General features: G+C 46.7%; 2 protein-coding genes across 2 annotated transcripts; both read left to right on the forward strand.

Annotated features, from left to right (window-relative positions):
* Positions 1 to 556: 556 nt before the first annotated feature.
* smad1 (SMAD family member 1) lies at positions 557 to 20,515 on the forward strand. The gene is given in 8 exon segments (XM_060047640.1): positions 557 to 690; positions 9,187 to 9,839; positions 13,269 to 13,342; positions 13,344 to 13,587; positions 13,840 to 13,959; positions 15,943 to 16,164; positions 17,676 to 17,932; positions 18,481 to 20,515. Coding segments are annotated over 7 exon segments (1,461 nt in total). The 5' UTR covers positions 557 to 690; positions 9,187 to 9,439; the 3' UTR covers positions 18,625 to 20,515.
* Positions 20,516 to 21,334: 819 nt separating this feature from the next.
* On the forward strand, positions 21,335 to 26,160 carry mmaa (metabolism of cobalamin associated A). Its single transcript, XM_060047641.1, has 7 exons — positions 21,335 to 21,398; positions 21,741 to 22,171; positions 22,528 to 22,650; positions 22,963 to 23,133; positions 23,460 to 23,545; positions 23,868 to 24,017; positions 25,147 to 26,160. The coding sequence occupies exons 2-7, from the start codon at positions 21,754 to 21,756 to the stop codon at positions 25,450 to 25,452; spliced, it is 1,254 nt and encodes a 417-aa protein (XP_059903624.1). The 5' UTR covers positions 21,335 to 21,398; positions 21,741 to 21,753; the 3' UTR covers positions 25,453 to 26,160.
* The last annotated feature ends 1,376 nt before the right edge of the window (positions 26,161 to 27,536 follow it).

Raw genomic sequence — 27,536 nt, forward strand, 5'->3', positions numbered from 1 at the left:
CGTTTATTCAAGTTTCCATGGGTGTGTGGGACGTGTACCAGATGTATTCCAAAGGTGAGAACTCGAGGTGGTGGCATGTCGGAGCATGTTCCGGTGCTCATACCTTCGCTTACACTCTTTGTTCTTTCGACAACATAAATAGTGATTATCATATCACAATCAAAGCAAGAGGAACCAAGAGGCGGACTTAACAGTGCAGTTCAGAAGTTCACCGTCAGATGCAAGATATGTCTGTGGCTGAATTCAATGCAAGTTTCTGCCATCAAATAACGTCTAAGCGAGTAACTTGATGATTTATTTGAATGGTAAAAGATACAAACTAATAATTATACCCCAAAAAAGAAAGACCGTCTTTCTTTTTCTTCTTCCAAATGTCTTGTGTTTTCTTTCTCGTTTGACAATTAGAAAAGGTCTTTCGGAATTATCTAGATTTATTTTATTTCACGAAACATAGTGTTATAAAACGTTCACTAGTCGCACTCCCCATTACAATCGCAATGCATTGTGAAATGTTCTACGTAAAAGTAGGTCTTGTTATTCTCGGACCGCCCCAAAGTGTATCCCGCGGCGTGATACTGGCGCTCAGCGGAGGGTGCGACGGTCCCGCGACTGACTGACGCCAGCGCGAGTAGCACCAAGACAGGCAGCTGTATGAAAGAGTAGGGGGCGAGCCTTAAAGCAGCACAAAAGGTACTGTAAAGTTTTGTTTTTCTCTATAAAACCTAGGAAAAATAAATATGTTTAGTATACTTGTAGTTATGTCTTCACACATGGTTGGATTTGTATCTGGGGGATGCGTGTACACGTCTTTGCTCAAACTTTTAACTGTCTATGAGAGTATAAGAACACATAAGGGAATTTGTTCGTAATTGTTTTTTTGTAGTGTTAGGCAATTGCGTGAAAAACAGGAATACTGGGTCTGAATTTACCCAGCATACATCTCATATGACTTAAAAGTATTTTGATTATTCATGTGAAGCATTTTTCTATCAAATCAAAATCACATGGCTAAATAAAATGAAAAAATAACAACAAATAAGTAAGCAATAATGTGTTATAGCCTATAACATTTGAGTATACTATTTAAAATGTCAAAATACACGTGTTGTATTCTATCAAAATGTGTTAATTTCATTTTACATTTGGGTTGCAAGACTCAAAACGACATACATTTTCCCTTAGCACTCACTCAAAAGATAAACATAGATCATAGTTGATGGTTCATGGTTCTCCCACCAAAATACAAGTAGCATCAAGATGTTATGAAGCAAAGTGTCTCGTATCGCTCTGTCTTTTTCTCTGGTGTGTGTGAGTGAGAAGGAGAGGGAGGGAGAGAGAGAGAGAGTGGGTGCATGTGGAGAGAGAGAGAGACCCGCAGTAGCTAAGGCAGATCTGACATTATTGAGGATGACATATCAGATTACCGAAAGGACGGGGATTTGCCCTTGTCTGTGATTTACTTCAACTGTCTTACGATTTCATTGCCGAACATATACAGCTACACATTTTTCCTTTAAAAAAAAATATGTTTTAGCAGGACTGATATTATCCATACATTATAGGCTTAAATACCCATGGGCATTCACCACAGCGGATGTGTGTTACTGAAGTACAACAATAATAACCTATATATAATAGCCTAGTCAACTGCTTTCAAGTAAATTACAGTTTTGTAACCGTTCCTCAGTCAACACCGCATAGTACGATAGGTAAAGTAAGGAAATAAAGGTTGAACAACCGGATTACCATCTTCTTCCCCAAGAAATTGTTTTTTCTTTACGCTTCCTGTTCATTAGCATGCATCCATTCATTTGAAAAGCCGGTTCAATCTGAGGCTTGGCACTACAGAGAGAGACACTATATCCTCCTCTTGCAAGTTGTAAACAAAAAAAGATGAGACATCAACGTTGTAAACAAAGCGAAGCAACGCTTTCTTTAGATGAAATGGATGGTTTATCCATCCCGGAGGAGGAATTCCCATGTCACAGCAGCAGCGCACACAATAAACTAAAATATCAATATAAATGTTGCCAGTCTCTTGAGATCACTCCCCCTCTGTCCTCACGGGGACCACAGTCAGCCTATCCTTGCAGTGTGTGGAGTGTAGGGCTGGTGGTGGTGTGTGTGTTGCTGTGTCCTCCCTTATCACAACACTAACCCAACACTGAGTGCCAGTCATGGCTGGCATAGTTGCTGGGGAGCCCATGTGTTGTGTAGTTATGTCTGTGGCCATGTGTGACAGGAGGGGGGAGGGGATGTATGTGGGTGTTTTTGTCTGGTTCATGCAGCGTCTAATCCTCCCACTGCTCCTGGGGCCCTTTGGGGTCATCATCGCTTGAGCCTTAAGTGGCAAAACATGGACGTATACATGTGCTGTGAGTGTGTGCGTGCGACCGTGCGTGCCTGTGTGTGACTGCACTCCCGGGCTCCCTCGGCTGTGGCAAATGTGGTTCCAATATACGAGCTGAGGATAGTTTAGTCGCGGTTAGGGTGGTTCTGGGTTCCAGCCCCACTGTCCACATTCTACCTGTAGGGCTCCCTCAACAAGAAGCCGAACCGACACCTGGTCAGGGATGACCTGTATCGAAAAAAAGGTTTACTGATTCCAAGCTACTGCTTTGGATCAAGGAGTCTGCTAGTACTACATGACATTAATAAAAAGTAAACATGCTCAATTGTAGGCCTACGTATTAAATATGACGATTAACGGAGGTGTGAGTTTGAAGAATGTATGGCATAGTTGTTTGGTCTTAAAGGTGGTCGATTCAGATGAGTCTGTTAAAGGTGCTTTCCTATGAGCTGTACATCAATAGCAGTCGAGCTACCCACAGACCAGCTGATCTGGCTGTGGTTTCTGGGTGACAGGAAAAGAAGAAATTTTGTGATAAAGGGAAACGACCATACATATTGAACTATTTTGAGTTGAATCAGCCAAAAAAAAAAGACTGAAGCCCCTCCATCAAACCTTTGTATCACTTTCTCCCTCCCACAACATCACTCTCACTTTATCCTCCATTTCTAGCTCTGCATCATTCCCCTCTCTCTCTTTTCCCTCTCCTCGTCTATCACTCTCTCCCCCTGCGCTCTCCCTCCTCCTCCTCCCCCCCCACCCTGCATGTTTATAACCAACGGGTCCGCTGAGCAGGGGCTAATGGAGGCCCCTCCGCGCGGCCCTCCTGATAAATAATGTAGCTGCTTTATGATGCGGCGTCCCCGGGGAGGGTCCGGAGAGCATCATTACTGCCTCTCCTTCCTACCGCCGGCCCGCTCCTAAATTGATTAACGGACACTGGAGCAGAGCAAAGTGATCTGGGGGGGGGGGGGCCGGGCACGGTTGGGTCTGGGGGTGGGGGTGGGCGGTGGGGGCTGCTGCTGCTGCTGCTGCTGCTGCTGGCTAACAACTGGCAGCAAGACGGGTCAGAGGCCCGGCCTATCAATGTCATGCAGTCCCACTCACTGCCCCTGTTAGAGAGACGGAGAGGGAGAGACAGAGGGAGTGTGTGTGTGTGTGTGTGTGTGCGTGTTTGGTGTGTGTTTGTGTCGGTCTGGCTATTAATCTGGCTGTCTGTTCTTCTGTCTGTCTGCGTTTGTGTGTGTGTGTGTGTTTCTATCTGTGTGTGTGTCTACGTGTTTCTATTTTGTCTGTGTGTATGTGTGTGTGTTTGTGTGTGTGTGTGTGTGTGTGTGTGTGTGTGTGTGGGGGGGGGGGGGGGGGGGGTGTGTGTGTCCACTCACAAGTGGGAATACATGAGCCTTGTGGTAGTGGAGGGTGGAGGAGGTATTGGTGGACACACGGTTTGTCACGTTTCACAGACGGTCCAAGATTTCAAAAGATAGAATGCAGCAGTGATATTATGATTTCACGCTCATCAGCATCTGATAGACGCGTTTAAGTTGCTGTACTGCAACCTCACGGAAAGAGCAGTTGAGCTTGGATGAAGGCAGCTTTTGACTGCATACACTAACAGGTGACCAGTGCATTAGAGGTGTATTTCTAATACTATGGAATATAAATGACTGAGGAGAGGACCAGGAGAGGATAAGCTATTAGGAGATCTGCTTTCAATGCACAAAGAATAATGGGATGCACAAACACAAAATATCTTGATACATTTAGATTCCTCGTAGATAGATTCCTCACAGAATCAATCATAGATATGTAAGAGTCCTGCTCCTGGAGGCTTGATAATCAATATGATAGAAAAAGGCCTACATATCTATTCAAAGACTTTACATTGAGTGATGTTATTTCAAGGATTCAATTCTACAACTACAACGTACAAAATGTGACATCACATGAGCGCCACCATTTTGGGAACATAGGATCATGTAATGTTCGTTATTATGCTAGTCATAGTATGTTTGGTCATTGTTTAGGAATTTATCTTTAAATGATTTCTTATTATTGGGAGAGATTGTGGTGTTTGAAACTGCACAGTGTTTTTCATGCACAACGTGGCAAAACACAGTCTTCATTAGCCTAGGTAAGGTATAGTTGCGTGGATTTAGGACATTGCAGAACTCAAAATTCTTAAGTCCTCTCAATATGGCAGACTATCGCAAACAAAAAATCACGTGATGCATTCTGGTTTACAAGCCCTATTTATAATTGAATGTGCATGTGAGTGTAAGTAAGAGTTTGTTGTCACATGAAAATGTCAGAGCCCTCCAAAAGAGATTAGTCTTGACTTCTATACACAGCTATGGGCATGAGCAGCATAATGGCGCGGTCATATTTTGACTGGCCTCGCAGACAAACTCTAAACTAGCATTGTCTGCAGATCCGTCAACACACTGCATCATCTTGAAGTGAGCTAACGATAGAATCCACTGTATGCAATACTAGCTTTAGGTTTCTGTTTAAAACGTGGGAAAGCACAGTAGGAAACGAAAGAAGAAGAAGCTTTAGATTGTTCAGTTTTTCAGTTTAACCATGCCAGGTCTTCAGCAGCATGTACCCTCCTTTTTTTGTTTTGCCCACATCTATCGTGGTCAATGTGTTCGGACAGTGCAGTTTATCAGACAGAAGGGTCTCCGAGGCTGTGTTTCAGTGTAGTGTGTGGGGGTGAGGGTATCACTTATTTGGTGTGGTTTCTTTGATGGAATGCCCAAATTGTATTTTTATAGAAAATAGTCTCTGATGCTAAGGTATTCTGGTGCATGCCCTATCCAAGTAGTCAGCACCCCCCCCCACCCATCTGAAAAGCATTAAACAAAGGATGCATCTTGTGTTTTTAAAGGTTGAGCAGATTTGTCCTCCATCAGAAGTTTATTTTGTTCATTAATGGAGGCAGAAGTTCTCCCACCGAGGAAGCGGGCCGCACCCATAAATATCCAGACTCATGCTCGCGCCACTGCTCTGAGAAATGTGTGTGCGTGTGTGTGTGTGTGTGTGTGTGTGTGTGTGTGTGTGTGTGTGTGTGTGTGTGTGTGTGTGTGTGTGTGTGTGTGTGTGTGTGTGTGTGTGTGTGTGTGTGTGTGTGTGTGTGTGTGTGTGTGTGTGTGTGTGTGTGTGACTGTGTTTGAGTCTGTGTCTGTGTAAGATCCGAGGGTGGATGGGGATGTAGGCTAGAAGAACCGGAGAATGGACAGATATTAAATGGTTATTGTCTGGACTCATGCAGGCATTCGCATTGCAGTGATGAGGCGATGCTACCGTTTGCATGGTGGAGAGAGTAGGTACAGACATACAGGAACTGCTGTCAAGAGAGACGCTAGGATAATGGGCAGTACCACTGTGGGTGTGGGTGTGAGATCGTACTGGGGGGTCCCTGACTCGGATTTGTATCTGCATTTAACATGTTTTTCTTTTCCCTGACGTCTGCTTTTCGCTGTTAGCATTAACCCATGTGAGATCGCATCTGCTCTCTTGTGACACACACACACACACACACACACACACACACACACACACACACACACACACGTCACACACACACACACACACACACACACACACACACACACACACACACACACACACACACACACACACACACACACACACACACACACACACACACACACACACACACGCAAAGATACACAAATGTTCAAATCACACACCCAATCTCTTCCCTTTCTGTCTTCCTTTCCTCTCTGCTCTCTATGACTTACTCTTTCCTTCTCATTCTCTTGCCCTCTCGCCCTCTCTCTCTTGCTCTCTCTTCTCTCTTTTCTTCTCAGTCGCACTCTTCCCTGTCTCTGTTTCCCTCTCTCTATCTTTATCTCTCTCAGTCTTTATTGCTCTGTCCGTCCGTCTGTCTGTCTGTCTGTCTGTCTGTCTGTCTGTCTGTCTGTCTGTCTGTCTGTCTGTCTGTCTGTCTGTCTGTCTGTCTGTCTGTCTGTCTGTCTGTCTGTCTATCCCACTCTCTCCAGCCAACCCATCAACACACTCATCTTTTCCTGTATGTACATTCTACTTCCTCTTGTGTATGTTCAATCTCTTCTTTTGTATGTTCACTCTCTTGAGTAGGTTCACTCTCCTCTTGTGTATGTCACTCTCCTCTTGTGTAGGTTCACTCTCCTCTTGTGTAGATTCACTCCTCTCTTGTGTAGGTTCACTCCTCTCTTGTGTAGGTTCACTCCTCTCTTCGGTAGGTTCACTCTCCTCTTGTGTAGATTCACTCCTCTCTTGTGTAGATTCACTCCTCTCTTGTGTAGATTCACTCCTCTCTTGTGGAGTTTCACAGAGCTGTAGTGATGTTGTTGGGAGGGGTGAAGGCGTGCATGCTAAATATAGAGACTTTTGCTGTAAGTCCTTGGTAATGGTAAGCTTCAAAACCCCCGACAATGCACACACATTCACTCCCGCACACGCCCACAGACATACTCACACATGTAAGCACACGCACGCCACACACACACAGACGGGCACAGACAGACATAGACACACACACACACACACAAAGAAACGCACACACACACACACACACACACGCATCAAACTCCCATGTGTTGTAAACATAGATAGTATATAAAATGGATGTAGCATCCGGGCAGACCTCAGTTATTCCAACTGCATCCAATTCTCTTGGCTTATGAGTGTCGCCATCTTGCCATAGTTCGACTCCGCCTCATTTCCTCTAACCAAAAAAGGGCATTGATGTGACATCGGGGGGAGGGAGATACGCCCATCTAGGTGACGTACACTGAATTAGCTCGTAGCTCATTCGTTTTTAAACGATTGGTTGGTACAGTTGACCGCAGAGCAAGGCATCTTGGCACCGGAATGAACAATAGGAATGAACGCAGTCGAGGTCAAGATGACGGAGATAGCATGCTAATCCTGAAAACTAGCCTCCGAGTCGAGGTGAGGTCAGCGGCTAGCTGTCACTCAAGAGGCCGCCCTCAGTGTTGTCATGGAGATATGAACTAAACATGCTGGCTAGAATATTTTTTTGGACACGGCTGTAAATAGGTTTAAGAAGACTGTGAAAACAGCCTGTTTAACAAGTGAGTCAACGAAGAATTACTCACTTTTGGTACCACCTCGTAGTGGCCACCCGGTGCTACTGCAATGTTTGTCACTTCCGCATTGGATGCTGGTAGAACTCGCTGTGGTTGGGGCTTGGTTGTAAACAGCACCTGTTCTCGTCATCCCTTGGCTTGTTTTGTTTGTTAGTATGGTGAAGCCTACACACAAACCAAACACACACACAAACACACACCCACACAGTAGCACACAGACATTAGCCTCACATGTGAAGCGCCAAAAATAAGTATGTGATCCAAGCTGGGGCCTAATGATATTTTTGTTGCGTGTGTGGGGGGGTGGGGGGGGCTGTTGTGTTTGTGTGTGTTTGTGCATGTGAGCTTCCGGTCGTGTGTGTGTGTGTGTGTGTGTGTGTGTGTGTGTGTATGTGTGTGTGTGTGTGTGTGTGTGTGTGTGTGTGTGTGTGTGTGTGTGTGTGTGCGCGCAGTGTTGGGGCTGGTGAATCAAAACCTTTGCGACATATTTGCATTAGTTTCCAATAATGGCGTGTTTTGGCTCTCAAGGAGGTAGGTCAGTTTAACGGCCTGGGAGTTCAGGTAATCTGCCATCAGACTTTAGATTAGTAAACTAAAGTTTCATTTGTGAGACTTCCCTAACCACTAGCTGCTCCTTAATGATATCTATCTGAATTCACAGTAAGTGGTTTGGGATCAACAAAACCTGCTGAAAGACTCAATATGAAATTCTAAACTGAATACTGTGTGCATTTCAAATGAGTTGCTTTTGTGAGAGGGTTGGACCGGTTGCCTGTCTCCGGTTTTCCCCTTTTAAAAGGAACAACCAACCCCATCAGACCTTGGGGAACGGGCCCCGTTATCCTGTGGCTTACAAGTGCTCCCTTTCACTCGTCTACAAAGTTGTCATATTATGGTTCAAACAAGCATTGCATAAACCCCCTAAACAACACCCCCCCTCCTCCCTCTGAGATTATACACTTTCTGAGCAGCCATCCACTCACCAACTGCTATTAAATGCTAACAAGACAAAGGAAGTGGCCTTTCAAGAGTATTTGTAGCTGCCTCTCAAGCTGTTTTCACAGTTACAGTTTTACACTGGACACTGGAGTCTTTTTACGAAAAAATCTCACGTACGCTATAGGCCGGCCTTGTTCTGCATTTCGTTCCGCGTTTGAGAGGTCACTCCGTCATGTCGGCTATGTGGGTCGCCTCGGTTCTGCTAGCGGCCGGTAAAGGGTGACTCGAATGCCACCGTCCATATAGGACACCATGGGAGGTATTTGGAGAATGTGAGAGTGTGAAACAAAGCTCGCCCGAGCAGCATACAGCGTGACTCAGATTCCCAGCAACCCCTCTGAAAGTGGAATGTGACATCATTGGCTCTTCCCTGCACCACCACCATCATCATCATCATCATCATCATTATCAACATTGTCCGGAATGTTCCGTTCCGTAGGTCAGCAGCATTCTGATATGCAGACGAATCTGAGACTGCAGATGCTGAGGCAAAATATGTTCGGGGGGAGAGTTGAACCTCCACACTAGTTGTTGGACCGGTGTTAGGGAGGACAGAGCGTGAGGTGCGGCGCAGGGGTCTTTAATCTAGTAAAAGGTTCTTTGAGGATTTAATTTGAAGGGGAATTATGTATTCCCCTTGGTTATGTGAAAGATGATTTGTCTCATAACCTGTATGATACTTACCCCCTTTTCTCTGACTTCCGTCTCATCTTGCAGGTGGCTTCAAGGCCTTGGAAATCAAGAATCTATGGACAACCTCGCCGGAGGAACGCTATAAGGAGTTTTTCCATTTAAAGCCGGACCAAAGCCAACCTCTCTGGATCCCAACACGCTAGTGTTCCTCCCTACTTACAGAGAAAACTAAGAGACAGAAAACGGACAAGTCGAGCAAGAGGCTGAGAGAGAAGGAGCCGGTAGAGTAACCCACAACCCCCCCCCCCCCCCCCCCCCCCTAGCGGAGGTTCCCATCATGAACGTCACCTCGCTGTTCTCCTTCACCAGCCCGGCGGTGAAGCGCCTGCTGGGCTGGAAGCAGGGCGACGAGGAGGAGAAGTGGGCGGAGAAGGCGGTGGACGCGCTGGTCAAGAAGCTCAAGAAGAAGAAGGGGGCCATGGAGGAGCTGGAGCGGGCGCTCAGCTGCCCCGGACAGGTCAGCAACTGCGTCACCATCCCGCGCTCGCTGGACGGCCGGCTGCAGGTGTCCCACCGGAAGGGGCTGCCGCACGTCATCTACTGCCGGGTGTGGCGCTGGCCCGACCTGCAGTCGCACCACGAGCTCAAGGCCCTGGAGTGCTGCGAGTACCCCTTCGGCTCCAAGCAGAAGGACGTGTGCATCAACCCCTACCACTACAAGAGGGTGGACAGCCCCGGTGAGTGGAGCCCCGGGGGTGGGGTTTTGGAGTCTGCTCTGTAGGGAATGGGATCGTGTTGGAATTAAATGATGTGTAGAATCGAATGGAGGTTTGGATAAGATCAAACCTTGTTTCCGGGGGCATGGCGTGTATGAGCGTGGGTTTCTTTGGGTTCTGGTTTAAGTTATCAGCGCTTTATGTATATGCCTTAGTTCAACAATGCGTTTAATACCAACCGACATTTCTATTCAAGCACTTCCACATTAGGCTGCATCAGAAATCATGTGTCGTGATATCTTATCCGCTATTACAGTATTGATTCGTCATCAATGTATCTCTGGGCTGTACAATGATGGACACATCGCTGCCTGGTGTTCTGAAACTGAATAGCCATGTGTCAAAATGAGAAGTTCCAAGTCCCGCACCGTCTTTGCCCTTGAAACCCTGCGGCGGTTTGATTTCTGCTGATGTTTACTTCCTCACTCTTTCCGTACACTTCAGTCCATCTCTCCTCCCTGTCTCAAATCACTCCTTGGAAATAAGAGTAGCCTGTCAAAACACTCGACATTGTTTCAGAAACTAGGATTAACCTCGTTTCCAGTATGTGCATGTCCAGTATGTGCATGTGAGGGAAAGGGAGAGAAGGAAAAGAGGTGATGACAACGTGGAATATTACATCGCGTATTATTGCTTATAAGCATAAAATATTTGCAGAGCACTGCATCACACTTAATATTGCTTATTAGAGTCACTTATTAGCATAACATAATGTTTTAATAACCATAGCACTTTAATTTTACTGATTTGTGTAACGTTACTTATCAGTGTGATGATTCTTATTAGCGTAGCACATATTAGTCTGATATTACTGATTAGCATTAATTAGCATTTGGGCTAAGCAGAGAAATCAGTTTCCTCCCACAAGTTCAAGCTCAAAACAGCTGGCTATGCGGGGTGCTGTAGAAAGGCTGGGATTTTTTTTAATATGTTTTTGATGTGTGTGCCTGCGTTAATTCGCACGCAAACGTGTGTGTATGTGTGTGTGCAGGACAGAGCAGGAAATTCCATCCAGGGGAGAATGAGTCCTTTGTTTTGGGCATGCTCTGTACTGGAGGCCTCAGACATACACACGCACACACACACACACACACACACACACACACACACACGCACACGCACACGCACACGCACACACACACACACACACACACACACACACACACACACACACGCACACGCACACGCACACATGTGCATGCGTACGCACCGTGTTCCTGTGAGACAGATTGGGGCAGGAAGCCTATCACCCTGACACAATAGAAGGAAGGAGAGGGTGCTGCCCTGCACACTTCTGTTTTAGTAGGAGCCGTGTGTGTGTGTGTGTGTGTGTGTGTGTGTGTGTGTGTGTGTGTGTGTGGTGTGTGTGTGTGTGTGTGTGTGTGTGTGTGTGTGTGTGTGTGTGTGTGTGTGTGTGTGTGTGTGTGTGTGTGTGTGTGTGTGTGTGGGTTAGGACAAGAGGGCCCACGATGACCCCACCCTGTACCACCTGTCTGCCCACACACACACTGAGCCTGGGTTTACCCTGGCCTCTGCCACACACACACATGCACGCACGCACGCAGGCAGGCAGGCAGACACACACACACACAGACACAGACACACACACGCACACACACACACGCTCACGCACACACACAAACACACACGCACACACATACACACACATGGATGCATAGCATAGGCCTATTTTATTAAAACACACACACCTGGAAATTGTACTATGGACATACCCATACACAGAAAATCTATATCTCTATACACTTGGGTACATTTTGACACACAGTAACACAGGCCAACACACGAGTGCAACACAAGAGTGCGTCAAACACACTGAGCGTCCCATGTTCTGCCCAACAGCACAGTAGAACTGACAGACGTCTATTGATGAGGTCTATAAAGACTGCAGAGTCCGCTGCCTCCTGACCAGAGATGATAGTCATCTCTGCACTCTCCTGCTGCTGGGAGGTGGCCCCCTCTGAACGCTTCATTTACAGTTGCTCTTACTTTGTATTGGAGAAGTTTGTGGGGGCTGGCCTGGGATGCAATAGCCCCCAGGTGCATACAAGCCCCTGGTGGGTGTTGTGTGTGTGTGTGTGTGTGTGTGTGGTGTGTGTGTGTGTGTGTGTGTGTGTGTGTGTGTGTGTGTGGTGTGTGTGTGTGTGTGTGTGTGTGTGTGTGTGTGTGTGTGTGGTTTGTGTTTCTGTGTGTGTGTGTGTGTGTGTGTGTGTGTGTGTGTGTGTGTGTGTGTGTGTGTGTGTGTGTGTGTGTGTGTGTGTGTGTGTGTGTGTGTGTGTGTGTGTGTGTGTGTGGAGGGGGGGGGGGGGGTGGGTTGATGTACTCCTAGATTCCTGAGGAGTAAGCATCACGTATCTCTCTAAGCTGAGTGGATGTCAGTGAGGGAAGGACATTTGCAGCTGGTTAAAGAGAAACAGTCTTGGGGCGGGACATTTTAAAGAATTTGCAAAGATGTTCTTCTGCACTCTGCCTGATATAACATCCAGGTATGGATACGTTAAATTCAGTTCCTCTTTTAGGTGAAATGAAATACCATAGTAACTTAAAACGAAGAATCCAGACACTTTTTTATCTATTTTAAAAGACCAACTATTTTATCTGTTTGCATACCTACATGTTAACAAAGCAGCTGTGTGTGTATATTTGTGTGTGTGTGGTGTGTGTGTGTGTTACGATGTGTGTGCTGTAACTTAATTAACCAGACTGAGAGGTTTGAAGCTATACAAAGGTCAATTCCAAGCACATATCCTTGCTTTCTTTGCCCTTTCGGCTGAGAAAATCTGAATTCTGAGCAGCAAGAAAGAGAAACAGCTCATGCAAGATCGTCGTATACATTTGCTTCTGTAGCTTACTGTTATTGTCTCTATTCAAATATATTTTAAATGAGCAGTAGAGTAATAATAGACAGGTGTATACAGTATGTTATGCTCAACACACAACCAAGATATATACAAGGAGATGGAATGGGGAGCTGTGTTATATATTATTATGGACTGAATATATATTAATCAACAGGCTAAACAGAATTGAACAGACTTAATATTGTCATTAGCAAGCTTAGGGGAGTGTTGCTGAGAGTATAGGTTTCAGCAGTATGAACGGAAATCAGTCCAAACTGAGCTATTCCAAATCAACATATAGAGGATGTATTAATCCCAGATGGGGAATTTGGGGATATTATATTTTAGTAAGAAACAAGTTCTGAAGCTTACATGGCTGTGGAATGACAGGTCAATAATGCTTCATACTTTGAGTGTGCATACTGCATTACAGTCAAGACAACTCCTGATTGACAGCGTCACAAGTCGTCAATCATCGACGTATCCAAGTTCTGTAACAACAACCCGCTGTCCTCCACCTCCCGCCCCTCAGTGCTGCCCCCTGTGTTGGTGCCGAGGAACAGCGAGTTCAACGCCAAGCACACCATGCTGCCGCGCTTCCGCAACCCCGCTGCAGCAGAACGAGCCGCACATGCCCCAGAAATGCCACCTTCCCCGAGTCCTTCGCCCCCCAGCAGCAGCAGCAGCAGCAGCAGCAGCAGCCAGCAGCAAGCAGCAGCCCAACCCCGTCCAGCCGTTCCCCCACTCGCCCGGGAACAGCTACCCCAACTCGCCGGGCAGCGGCAGCAGCAGCGCCACCTTCCCCCACTCCCCCAGCAGCACAGACCCCGGCAGCCCCTTCCAGATGCCAGGTACAGGACCCCCTCCACGGCTGAACCTGTCAGTGCAATTCGGTTCAAATCTCTTCGGCATTTCCTGTTTGGGTGCTTGGTTTTGCGTTGGGCAAAGGTCAAAGGTTACAGTGCGTTTACGACACGGAGACGTTTGTCTCCCGTGTCGTAAACGCACTGTAACCTTAAAAGCATTGTGAAGCATCTGTGTCCTTTCTACTGTTTCTTCATCCGACTCCTTTAAACCCTGTTTTATATTCTCTCCCCAAACAGAAAAACCCCCACCCCCAGCCTACATGCCCCCAGAAGAGCAGATGACTCAGGACTGCCCCCAGCCAATGGACACCAACCTACTGGCTCCGATCCTTCCTGTGGAGAGCAACAACAGGCCAGGTGAGGTCCATCTGAAGCCACTGTTTATGGACCATATAAACGGATCGTGGTGTCTGTGTTGTCACAATGCGCGGTGCTGTCATTACCCTCATTATGAAAAGTCAAACAATTTCCAAGACTTTATGAGAACGCGGGAAAAAAAAACTGTACCAATAGAAAATGATCTCATATGAAATGCAGTGGTCTCTATGATATTTCCGGACGTGTGAAGAGAGAGGGGAGGGGGGGGGGGGGGGTGCTATTTGCTACTCACGCTAGGATTGTCTCATTTGTGGGCCCTGTGGGGATAGTTGAAAGCATGGGCCAATTAGGACGAGTCTCCTAGCATTTCTTTTTTACGACTCCTTGTAACGAGCAGGTCCTCTCCGCTGGTGGTAACGACTAGGAGCTCGTTAAGGGATCAGCTTGGCTAATTACCTACAACCTCTCGACGTTAAACGCACGCTGGATAATTGCTGCTGTCGGGGCTTTAGCGGTCTCCTTGTCCTAGCGCGGCTTCGTAAATACTCCCTGTACACCACAGGTCATGTAATCGGTCGTTGCATGAGGTTTGGGGGTTTGTGTTGTTTTTTTTGTACTACTACTTATGAAGATTGCGGAGAAACAGAAGGGGAAATAAATCGGACATATTTGACCAATGGACTCTTAATTTGAAATGAATAAATAATCATATTAATTTCTCATCACATCTAATATCCGCATTGAAGCGTTCAACAAGTACACAAAATACAGACACACAAGCAAAATCAGTCTCATACGTCATCAGGCGTGTGCCATTGGTATTTCACAGATTGTTAGATTTATGTCTTTGTTTTGCGGCCCACACCTGGCCCACAGCAGGCTGGCTGTGTGGTCTGGAAGATCAGCTTCTAGAAAACACAGGATCATCTGGAGCAACAGCTGCAGCAGTGACTCGCCCAATGACAGGGGTGGATGAAAATACAGAGTGGGGAGTTGAGAGAGAGAGAGAGAGAGAGAGAGAGAGAGGGAGAGGGAGAGGGGAGGGGGAGGGAGAGGGGGAGAGAGAGAGAGAGGAGAGAGGAGAGAGAGAGAGAGAGAGAGAGAGAGAGAGAGAGAGAGAGAGAGAGAGAGAGAGAGAGAGAGAGAGAGAGGGGGAGAGAGGGGAGAGAGAGAGAGAGAGGAGAGAGAGGGAGAAGAGAGAGAGAGAGAGAGAGAGAGAGAGAGAGAGAGAGGAGAGAGAGAGAGAGAGTGGTTTGTGTGAAGTTTCTTCCCTCAAAAGCTGCATCCTGTACAGGGGAACACACACATCGTTCTCCATTGTTGGAGGGAGCTGAGGGGTGAAGGGTTGGGCTTGCAATCTGGGAACAGGCAGACAAACACCTGCCTGCCTGTTGCCACGCCACAGAGGAAGTTCAGGGAGAGAAGTATTGGTGTAGATAGACCGAAATATTTCCCCCCCCGTGGGAGTTGATTGGTGGAGGTCAGGTGGCACTTGCTCAGCCCAGAATCCCAGGCCCACAGAGAATGCCATGGGGCTGGCAGCCTCTGTATGCCTGGGGGGTGGATGGGTGGTGGCTGGGTGCTGGGTAATTAAAGCCAGGCTCACAGACCTCAGGCAACCTGAAGGAGGGGGTTGCTTTGGGATTTGACTTTTGCGTGGATTTAGAAGCTTTCAAATGTACACAGCAATTGTGTGTGTGTGTGTGTGTGTGTGTGTGTGTGTGTGTGTGTGTGTGTGTGTGTGTGTGTGTGTGTGTGTGTGTGTGTGTGTGTGTGTGTGTGTGTGTGTGTGTGTGTGTGTGTGTGTGTGTGTGTGTGTGTGTGTGTGTGTGTGTGTGTCTCTCTCTCTGTTAATGGGTGTAAATGTGGGTGTGAGTGTGTGTTTGTGCATGTGTGTGTGTGTGTGTCCCACAATTATGGTGTGCATGTGTGTCTGTGTGCGTCTATTAGTGCGCCATCTGCGTCTCCCTCCCCTCTCACCGCCTCCCCCTGTGGCCCCCCTCCCCCCCCCCCCCCGTGCAGACGTCCAGCCCGTGGCCTACGAGGAGCCCAAGCACTGGTGCTCCATCGTCTACTATGAGCTCAACAACCGCGTGGGCGAGGCCTTCCAGGCGTCCTCCACCAGCGTGCTGGTGGACGGCTTCACCGACCCCTCCAACAACCGCAACCGCTTCTGCCTCGGCCTTCTCTCCAACGTCAACCGCAACTCCACCATCGAGAACACCCGGCGGCACATCGGCAAAGGTAGCGTGGCCGTCGACAGCTTGGGAGGTGCCCGGCGGGGCTGGGGAGACCCCCAGATCAACGCCCTGTCCGCTGATATTAGGGATGTCCGTTTGCGTCCGATAGACTGACACCCATTAACCGCTATATAACGGTAATGCAAAATTGATGTGAAATACAAGAAAGCGGCGCTTTCCTTTTAGTTCGGTCCTCCATTGATGCAATGAGCTTTGGCGCTGCATTTTGAATCCGCAGGGCTCAAAAAAGCACCTGGGTGCTTAATTTGGTACAACATTATGCCACATCTATTAAACTGAAGAGATGCATCACACAATGTACATTTGACTTGGTTGCCTTTCTGGAGGAAATGGCCCCACACAAACTTTGTTTGGCGCGCTTTATTGTTTATCTCAGACAGCTAGCAAGCGTAGCCATGAATGTGAAAATTAACCGATTGACCGACATGAGTGACCGGTCCAAAATATCAGATCAACGGTTAACTGTTGGCATCCCTAGTTGATGCGTGTCTGGCGGTCACTACGGGCATTAACCAAACGTTGCGGAGGCTAATGGAGCGGATGATTTGGGAGCGCAGCCGTACCTATATGTGTGGTTCCATTATTAGGTTTATTGAAAGCATGAGAGATAGAGCCGATAACAGACAGAGAGATGACAGAGGTGACACGACTGGTAGTTCCACATCCTTGGATTTCATCGTCATTTCATACCCACCCGACTACTATTGCACAACAGCTCATAAGTTGGCTCGCTCCATGCTGGTGATCATGTCACGCAAGCGACATTCTCACCAGGAACGCATTAGAAAAAAAATTGAAACGGCTGGTGTGATAAGATGGTTCACTCTTTGGAGAGGATGTGTGGTGAATTGCACAATTTATGTCATCTACCGACATCTGGGCCAGAAAGAGAAATCAGTGTTTTAAAAAAGAGACAGGGTCAAAATTTGTAGTAATTTGGTATGTATTTAGTATAGAAATTTAGTATATCTTAATTTAGCAGATGCATTTATCCAAAGGGACTCACCGGTAATTCAGATACGTCCTCATCATCATACCTTCATTAGGGGTTGTGAATCTTGCATTTTAGAAAAGGCAAATTTAACATTGCCTTTAACCCTTGGCTGGGCAGACACACACTACACTTTCTTGCACCCTATATCTGATTGTTTTAGGAAACAACTACTTTGTAGTTGTATAGTTTCTCCAATATTGATTATATGCTTTGATAGATTTTGGATGGTGCTGAAGCTCACTTGGAGCGCTTTGGCGAAGTGTGTTGAAAATCTTCAACATCCAATTAAGGCAATTCTTGCTCCAAACTCAACTCGTTCCCACGCTCCAAGACAGAGTACACATCCACACACAGATACAAGAAGTTCGCTAAAATTATGCCACAGAGTAAAAAAAGTACAAGCAATGGTGCAATGAAAAACGTGAACATGCATTCCAGATCTATCCCCATTGATCCTTCACCTCCCTCTTTCCCCCTCCGTCCCCCCCGTTATCCCCCAGGTGTGCACCTGTACTACGTGGGCGGGGAGGTGTACGCCGAGTGCCTGAGCGACAGCAGCATCTTCGTCCAGAGCAGGAACTGCAACTACCACCACGGCTTCCACCCCACCACCGTGTGCAAGATCCCCAGCGGCTGCAGCCTGAAGATCTTCAACAACCAGGAGTTTGCAGAGCTGCTGGCCCAGTCCGTCAACCACGGCTTCGAGGCTGTCTACGAGCTCACCAAGATGTGCACCATACGCATGAGCTTCGTCAAGGTGTGTGTGTGTGTGTGTGTGTGTGTGTGTGTGTATGTGTGGGGTGGGATGTGGGTGTGTATGTGTGTTTGTTTGAGTGTGTTCGTCCATGAGAGTATTTGAGTGTGTGTGTGTTTATGTGTGTGGGTGTTTGTGTGAGTGTGTACGGCCATGAGAGTATTTGAGTGTGTCTGTGGGTGTGTGTGTATACGTGGGTGTTTGTGTGAATGTGTACGGCAATGAGAGTTTGAGTGTGTGTGTGTGTGTGTGTGTGTGTGTGTGTGTGTGTGTGTGTGTGTGTGTGTGTGTGTGTGTGTGTGTGTGTGTGTGTGTGTGTGTGTGTGTGTGTGTGTGTGTGTGTGTATAAACAGTATATGTGTTTGTTTGAGTGTGTACAGCCATGAGAGTGTTTGAGTGTGTGCGTGAGTGTGTGTTTTTGTCAGTGTATATGTGTGGATTTGTTTGACTGTGTACGACCATATTCGTCATGTCTCTGTGTGTACATTCAAGCTTTGCTGAATGGCTCCCTAAACATTCCCCCTCGTTCTCTCCTTGCCATGTCTCTTCAGGGCTGGGGCGCTGAGTACCACCGGCAGGACGTAACGAGCACACCCTGCTGGATAGAGATCCACCTGCACGGGCCCCTGCAGTGGCTGGACAAGGTGCTCACCCAGATGGGCTCGCCCCATAACCCCATCTCCTCCGTCTCTTAGGTCCGTCCGACACACTGCCTTAGCGATGGCTTTTTCGAAACCCCAGCAATTATTATTTTGTTTGTTTGTTTGTTTGTTTATTTTTTTTTGGTTAAAAATAGTGGAAAAAAAAAGATGATAAATTTTAGATAGCGATGAGATGGTCCTTCACAGTGATGCGCTTTAGGCTAACATAACTCTTAGTTGATTGGTAACGGTTGTGGTGGTTTCAACACTACTAGTGATCAGGGCCAGCCAGGGAGTTGGGGTGGGTGGGGTGGTTTTACTTGAAGGAGGTCTGAATTGGGCACATTCACAGTCTGGGAGAGGGGTGGGAAGGGGGTGGGGGAGGGCGGGGGGTAAAGAGTGTGAGGGTAATGCAACTGGAAGATACTTGATCTTTGTGACCAACTGTAATAATTCAGACAACATCACAACATTTCACGTAGTGCAGGTATCCTCCCTGATCTCGCTCTCACAAGCTATTGTGTCCTCCAGTCATACGTACAGCAGTGGTCCCCCCTCACAATCCCGATGCAGACTTAGAGACACTCCGCATAGAACAGGGCCATAGGGGGAAGTGTCCTTTACTCAACGATCTCCGAGGTTCTGGGTTTACATAACATGAACATAAGAACAGATCAAAAGGTAGCATTGAGTAGCACTCCCGATGTTTTGAACCATGCTGGTGTGACCACCGTCATTAAGTAATTCATTGTTGTACAAATATTCTTATAATTTGGGACTCTATTGTCCATCGTCCCTCGTTTGGTGTAGTGTGTGGCCGTCCATGGTTTTACCGAGTTGCATTATGGGATAGTTACGCGACATTCCAGATCACCAAAATCAATCAGAAGTGAATTAGCTAGATCTAAATCTGCTGCCTGACTACAGTGGTGTGGGCCTGGCGTGTACTGAAAGATGTGTATTAACTAAGCAGCAGGAGGTACACGGTAGTTAATGTTTTAGATAATCATGGCCATATTTCTGTCACCCACATTTTCTGAACACACTAGGATGCAGAGACTAAGTGTGCGCTGTGGATCGGGGTTTTTCAAAGTTAAATCGGTTAAATCCGAATGAATTAACGAAGAGAAGGAGTTGATATGACAGACATCTAGAGGGGGGAGGATCCATTAGGGGGTCATTTACAGAATTCATCAGTGAGTGAGGGTGGGGTCTAGCAATACAACGACAAACAAGAAATTAACATTTAAATATCACTCCCCTTTTGTGTGTTACACTCCTGCTCAATTTAGGATTTAGATTCATTCATCAATAGAGTACGTGCTGTGCAGTCTGGTTTATTTTTTTTTCTGCAAGAAAGCCTAATATGGTTAGTGTTCGTGTTACACATTTAATGCTGGAAGGGGGGGGGGACGTGCCAGCAAAGCTCTCTCTCCCTCCCTCTGTCCTCAGCTCTCTAAAGTGCTGCAGCAGGACTTCAAACTTGTCCAACACAGATTCATACGGGGGGAAAGGGTGATACCCTCCCTGGTTTAGCTACATTCTCCCATTACATTGACTCGGCAAAAAAACTTGCTAAAAAGGAAAAAGACAGTTGTGGAGGAAACGTTTTGCCTGAGCATCTTTTTTTCATTTGTCCATTGAGAAGGTAGCTATCACTTACTGATGCTTGTAATATGATTTTTGTTTTTTAAATAGATATTTTGAATCTCGACTGTTTTATGCTTTGAGCGTTAATTTTTGCTATCAAACTGTAATATTCTTTATATCTTTTTTTGTATTTTGAAAAAAAAATGTGTTGGTTGTTTTATTTGTCTGCACTTTCACAAATTGCGTCTTTTGTTTGATTCTGTTTTTGCTCAGTCCAACTCCCAGAAAAGCAGTTTTATTCCATGAATATCAAGTCTATACTGGAAGTTTCAATAAACATTTTCATTACTTGCAACTCTTTCCGTCTCATTACTTCCTGGTTTGTTTGTGAAATTTAAATTATGGAAATTTAAATTATGGTTATTGGGTATGTTGTTTTTGGTGGGTAATTTCACAACACTTTTTATGACATCTCTAATTATGTATGTAAATTATGCTTATAATCAATAATAAAAGTTTAAACAGTGGGCATGTGTATGTGCATGCCTGTGTGCGTGTGCATGCTTGTTTGTGTTTGTGGGTGCCTGCGTGCATGTGGTTGTGTGTGTGTGTGTGAGTAGAGGATAACCCAGAAGTCGTGCAGACCCAGGTACTGTGTCTTGGTTTAAATGCCGGTCTCGTATTTATAAGATATAAACAACACTTGGCGGTGTCGTATTTAACGAGTGATACGCATCAAAATTAGATTACATGTTTATATTGCTATGTTCAAACTGTGGGGTATTCTAAACAGGGCCAACCAACAATTCCTTTCAATATAACATTTGGACAAAAAAACATCAACATCAAATGTTGATGGACCCCAAAAAAGATGAATACATAAGCTATTAGAGACGCTTTCTGAACAAAATAACAGATTAAAGTATCATTAGAGGATCTTTCCACTCGCCCGTCCTGAATTTCACGTCGAAAACATGGTATTTGCTGCCCCCTGTTGACCAATACGCCTACTTTTACGCAGATCTTTAAATTATCCAGGTAAATAAAAGTATAACATTATAATTTTAAATGTGTCTAAATATTACATCTGGAATGTGTATACAATGAATATATGATGATATGATGTGTATGTTAATAATAATAACTGCATTGGACCGCCATACAGCTGACCGGGGATCGGATAGGAGGACGCGGCTCGCGTCACAGGAAAAAGGAAGTAAAGGGAAAAGTTGCAGGAGGTCAGTGTGGACTATTTTAGATGTTTTGTAATCACAGCAAATGTACCCTATATTCTAACATCAAGGCCGGGCGATGAATCGCTTGGTAAAGTACATCCCCATTTTTAAACGATGTTTTACTATGTTTTAGTTCCAATGGGTAGTATGTTGTATCTTTACTACAAAGTTATAAAGGGAAAGAGAGGACAAACATTGGAATAGGTCTGAAAACTCATGGATAAAAAACTCTTGACAACTCAATATATTTCATATAAATGACCCAACCACAGACAAAGCGTTTCCATCTGTAATGTTTATATGCTTTTGAAAATGTAATGGTCTGTTTTCGTTGTGGTTTATCAGATGTAGGACCATCATGGGACGGTCCAGTACTCTCGCCGGCTGCCTGGCAGTCTTTCCCCGTCTCTTCAGTGTCCCTCAAAGCACTCGGATTCACTACCCTAACCACGGACTCTCCACCCTGTCTCACGTCCGCTATGAGTGGAGGTTTGTCACTCCTTCGCAGACCGGGCAGCACGTTCGATGTGGAAGCATCGACTCAGCTTTCAGGCAGCATATACAGGACCTGAGCCCCGCCGAAAACAGGCTCCTGGATAAAATGTACCTAGGGCTGATTGGGGGTCAACGGGCGTCTCTGGCGGAGTCCATCACGCTGGTGGAGACGCAGCATCCTAGGAAGAAAGAGCTGGCCCAGGTGCTGCTGCAGAGGGTGCTGGCCTACAGGGAGGAGCAGGAGAAGAGTAACGGAGGAAAACCGGAAGCCTTCCGAGTAGGTCTGTGGCTGGGGGTTACTTTGGTTTTGGTGTTCACTTCTCGGACATGAGAAATCATTTTACGATCTGTATTTTGTATTCTAGAGCACTAGGGGGTGAGCATACAGTAGCCTAGAATGTGCATTTCTGATTTTAAATTATATTTTATTAATGTCCATGGTTTGGATGTTTCCCTTTTTGGGGTTTAATTGTGATCCAGCTATAAAAAACGGGAGCATGTTTTAACATATGCATACTGTAATATGTTGTAAACAAAGCTTATGTGAAACCTAATGACCAAACAATTACATGGTTACATTACTCTTGTGTGATGTTGACCGATGTTTTGCTCAACGTCATGCTGGCTACGTCCGTAGGTCTCTCTGGACCTCCAGGAGCTGGGAAGTCGACCTTCATCGAGGTGGTGGGCAAGATGCTGACGGCGCGGGGGAGCAAGGTGTCTGTGCTGGCTGTGGACCCCTCCTCCTGCACCACAGGAGGTACTGTGAGGGCATCTTGACAGAGCGAGTGGGTCCCATGAGGAGGTGGGAGGTGTATTGTTGGTGTGATATATCTCCTCCACTTAATTGTCACACTGTAAATCAGAATTTCTGTATTTTCCCCTTTATTATGCTGTTTTTAGTTAAAAAAAATCTCACTTAATTTCCCTCACATGATTACAACAGTATTATATTAAATATGTTTTTAGTTTTGCATGTTTTAGTTCCCTTTACGTTGGGGACTCGATAAATTCATTAGCCACGACAGCTCCTTAATTCCCCATTTGCTAACGACCCTTGACCTCCCTACAGGGTCCTTGATGGGCGACAAGACACGCATGACGGAGCTGTCCCGGGACATGCAGGCCTTCATCAGGCCCTCGCCGGCCTCTGGGACACTTGGGGGCGTCACCAGGACCACCAACGAGGCCATCGTGCTCTGTGAAGGGGCCGGGTACGACACGGTGCTGGTGGAGACCGTAGGTGAGATCCCCCACTTGCCACTTCTGCTCCTTTTGGGGTGGATGTGTTTTAAAGTAGACACTCACTTACTCGGGTCCGTGTCCATTTGTACACTTTCTGGACACACTGGGTGGCTATGAATTTGATCATCCCTTTAGAATTTTTTGTCATTTAGGAAATAATTGTTTCCAACGAGTGAATATATTCAGATACATGTCATTAAAGGGTAGATAGCAGGGTAGGTCGTCTTGCTCAGGGATGCCAACAGACATCAGGATTCAAACCCAAAAGCTTTCCTTATCCGTTTGTTGGATATGTTATGTTGTATGCTCTCTGTTGGTTTACAGGTGTGGGTCAGTCTGAGTTTGCTGTGGCTGACATGGTGGACATGTTTGTGTTGCTGATTCCACCAGCAGGGGGCGATGAACTCCAGGTCAGTCTTCAGAGATGTACATGAGGCTGAGATTGAATGTTCATAGTGTATCAGGTAGATCACTAGTACATTTTAATATCATGTGATAAAATGTAAGAAGGGAGTTTTCGAATACCGAAAACCAACACAGAAGATAATATGTTTTTTTAAGTAATCATAGTATTCGTTTCCTTTCTCCTTTTTAAGTGACACCAAGCTGTCCTGGACATGGTTTGAGATGCTAACTGTCAGGCCGTCTTTCCAAAGACAGACCTCACCTATACACGTGTTTATCCATGCTCCCCCAATATCATGTCTCACTGGGACGTCTCCCCGCTGTCAGGGCATCAAGCGGGGCATCATCGAGATGGCCGACCTGGTGGTGGTCACCAAGTCCGACGGAGACCTGGTGGTCCCGGCGCGGAGGATTGCCACCGAGTACACCAGCGCCCTCAAACTGCTGCGCAAGAAGTCCAAGACCTGGAGCCCCAAGGTAGAGTTAGGTTAGAGGTGTGTGTGTGTGTGTGTGTGTGTGTGTGTGTGTGTGTGTGTGTGTGTGTGTGTGTGTGTGTGTGTGTGTGTGTGTGTGTGTGTGTGTGTGTGTGTCCGCAAGTGCTACCAAAGCATACAATCTAAATAAGAGCAACTACACAAAAAACGAGGAATAACAACGAAAACAAAGTGAAAAAGCACAAGATTTGCACACACAATTGACCCAACGAAAAACCCTAGAGCTGTTGAGTTGTGGTGGGGTGGTTGGGTTGTTAGCGTGGTTAGTGATGAGGTCATAGCATTCTTCCCTGTGTTGTTGTTGAGGCAGTACTGCAGTCTGTCCCATGAGCCCCTGCATCCACTCCCTCCCCCCCCCCCCCCCCCCGCTCCCCCCCGCCCACCACATCTCCCCCCTCTTTTGTCTCCCTGGCCTCTCCCATGCGACATCCGCCCACCTGGCCAGCTGCCAACCACAGACATGCACACACATGCACAGACAGGCAGATACACGCTTGCCCGCCCCCTCCCTCCCTCCCTCCCTCCCTCCCTCCCTCCCACCTCTGTTCTACCGCAGCTCTGAATGCTGGACTGCTGTGTCATGCGTTTTGCCAATCAGAAGACCACCCAGTGAGATGAGGGCCTGTTTCATTTGTCTCTGCCTCCCTCGCTCTCTTGCCTTCTCCCCCTATCCTCCTCTCTTATACTTTTCTTCACTTCCTGCAGTCTCTGTCATCCTTATGCCTATCCATCCCTACCTTGTAGGATTTTAGTCAACGGTAGTTGTCGCCTCCTCTTCCTCCTCCATTTTCCAAACGTGGTTGAGAGGCCGGTAGGGATCAGAAGTCCAGTGGAACGTGCCCACTCCTGGACAATCCCCACAGCGCCTACCCTGGTGTGACCTGATCTAGTGTAGCCTTCACGAGCTGATCCCCAGCGTCTGACTCTGTTGTGGACGGCTGTTTCATGACCTCCCCCTCGTGTGTGTGTGTGTGTGTGTGTGTGTGTGTGTGTGTGTGTGTGTGTGTGTGTGTGTGTGTGTGTGTGTGTGTGTGTGTGTGTGTGTGTGTGTGTGTGTGTGTGTGTGTGTGTGTGTGTGTGTGTGTGCGCGCGCGCACGTGCGCGTCTCACAGGTGGTGCGGGTCTCCTCGGAGACGGGGGAGGGCATCCAGGAGCTGTGGGCCATGATCGAGGGCTTCAGAGACGCGGTGCTGAGCAGCGGGGAGCTGCAGGCCCGGCGGCGGGCCCAGCAGAAGGTCTGGATGTGGAGCCTGATCCGGGAGAACGTCCTGAGACACTTCCGGGAGCACCCCGCCGTGCGGAGGGAGCTCCCCCGCCTGGAGGACCGCGTCACCAGGGGGGCCGTGTCCCCGGGCCTGGCTGCCGACCTGCTCCTCAAAGCCTTCTCCTCCTCCTCCAACACCTCCTCTTCGTCATAGCCTTCGTCATGGGCAACGGGACCACAATGTGATTGGGCCGTTCCCATAAAGCGTCCCGTGATTTCAGAAGCCACACCAGAATTCACGCCGGTGTATTTATTGTTTGTGAATTATATCAACAATGCAGTGTGGTAATTTGACACACAAGCACAGTGGAAGGGTGTCAATTGTGATTATTATTGAGTATGTAATTGTTATGTCTTTTACTGAGGTGATTTCCTAATGTGTGTGTGTCTTTTTAACACGGTGAAAGTGCTGTGAGGAATAAAGATGAAGGCCCTTTACAATGTCAGTAACTTTCTGGGCCATGTGTTCTTCGCCCCGAGCCCTGGTGGATTTACAGTTCCCTTCCAAAGTGAGATGGTGATCTGTAACCAATGAGGGGATGGTTGACCTCAATACCTGCCCAGCAACAGAGACTTGAGACACTACATCTTTGACCTGATTTGACGGAGTGCGGAGAGACAAGGAAGACTTGTTCTACACAGGGATAGTCCCGCTGTAACACAATGAACTGGAAAATTAGAATCTGTGGATGTGACTATTTCAATTAAATGGGACGCCTAGAAAAGCTTTGCATTATAAACGGGCCATTTTGGTTTGGTCACAAACAGGTGCTCTTAAAAAGCTTTCGTGTATGTTATTAATCCAACCATTGGAGAACAATGTTGGACTGGTAATAATTGAATAAATCAGCTGTTGACTGACCTTTTTGCTAGCCTCATTTTCATTTTATTCTGATTTATTGATTCTGCCTGTCTTTTTGTACTTTTTGTTTTAGGTTGACTGGAAATGACTACAGGGCACATTCACATTTTCAACCTCAGTAGAAATATTTGGATCTGGCAGATTTTCTCTACTACACAAGTTTATTTTGCAACCACTAGAGGTCTCCCAAATCCAATATTAATCCAGTCGTTCATTATCCTAATGGCCATCTTATTTAGAGCCAGCCACTCCGCCCACTCCCCCCATTATCCATAATCTCCAACACAGAGGATCTCTATTGTGTCCGTCCAGGCTTCATGTCACACAGAGGCCGCAACAGACGCATCTGCCAAACTCCCGTAAAAATACCGTAAAGTCACACACACACACACACACACACACACACACACACACACACACACACACACACACACACACACACACACACACACACACACACACACACAGAAGCACACTGGCTCACACTGGCTGCATAGGAGGGACGACGAACCCTGAATGCAGATGGATTCATTATGTCTAAGTAGCACCGTTCTCCTCCATCAAGCTGACACACACTCAGACACATTGTAAAGATCTGGCTGCGCAACGGGAACAACCAGTTCTGGCCGGTTCTTTTACGCACACGCACACGCACACGCACACACACACGCACTCCAGTGTAAACACGTATCGCGGTTCGGGAAGATGAAGTGAAGTGCTCGGTGGCTTCAGCCCAGCTCCAGCACCGTCCACATGTGTTCAGCATTTGGCGGGATCTGCTGAATGTAAGCAGGGGAGAGACACCAGCTCTTTGATCAGCGTCAAAGAATGTCCGTGTTTAGCTGAATGGGGTTCGCCTTTATTGACTATGCGTATCTCTGTGTCAGCATTTTAGTGTTAAGAAGAGATTGGGTGTGTAGGCCTACGCTACAATACAAACCAACAACCAAACAAACAAACAAACAAACAAACAAACAAACGACGTTCTCGAACGCCATCTATTCCGCAAGTAGCCAACGTTTCCCGCCCTTGGGAAAGCCCCGTAAGGACCGGACAATGCGCCGTAAAAAAACCTGCCATTTCCATAGTCGACCGTGCGACTTCAATGGCTGTTGACAGTTTTGTGTGTCGACTGAAGTGTCTGGTTGGACCAAAGAGTGATGGAGGTTTTAATACATGGGTCAATGCACTGTTGTTTTTTATTGGTCGTCATGAAAAAAAACAAGGGGGAACACTGTCGTTTTTTATTGGTCGTCATGAAAAAAACGTAAGGGGTAACACTGTTGTTTTTTATTGGTCGTCATGAAAAAAAACATAAGGGGTAACATTGTTGTTTTTTATTGGTCGTCATGAAAAAAAACATAAGGGGTAACACT

The sequence above is a fragment of the Gadus macrocephalus genome, chromosome 3, assembly GCF_031168955.1.
Source record: "Gadus macrocephalus chromosome 3, ASM3116895v1".
Lineage (NCBI taxonomy): Eukaryota > Metazoa > Chordata > Actinopteri > Gadiformes > Gadidae > Gadus > Gadus macrocephalus.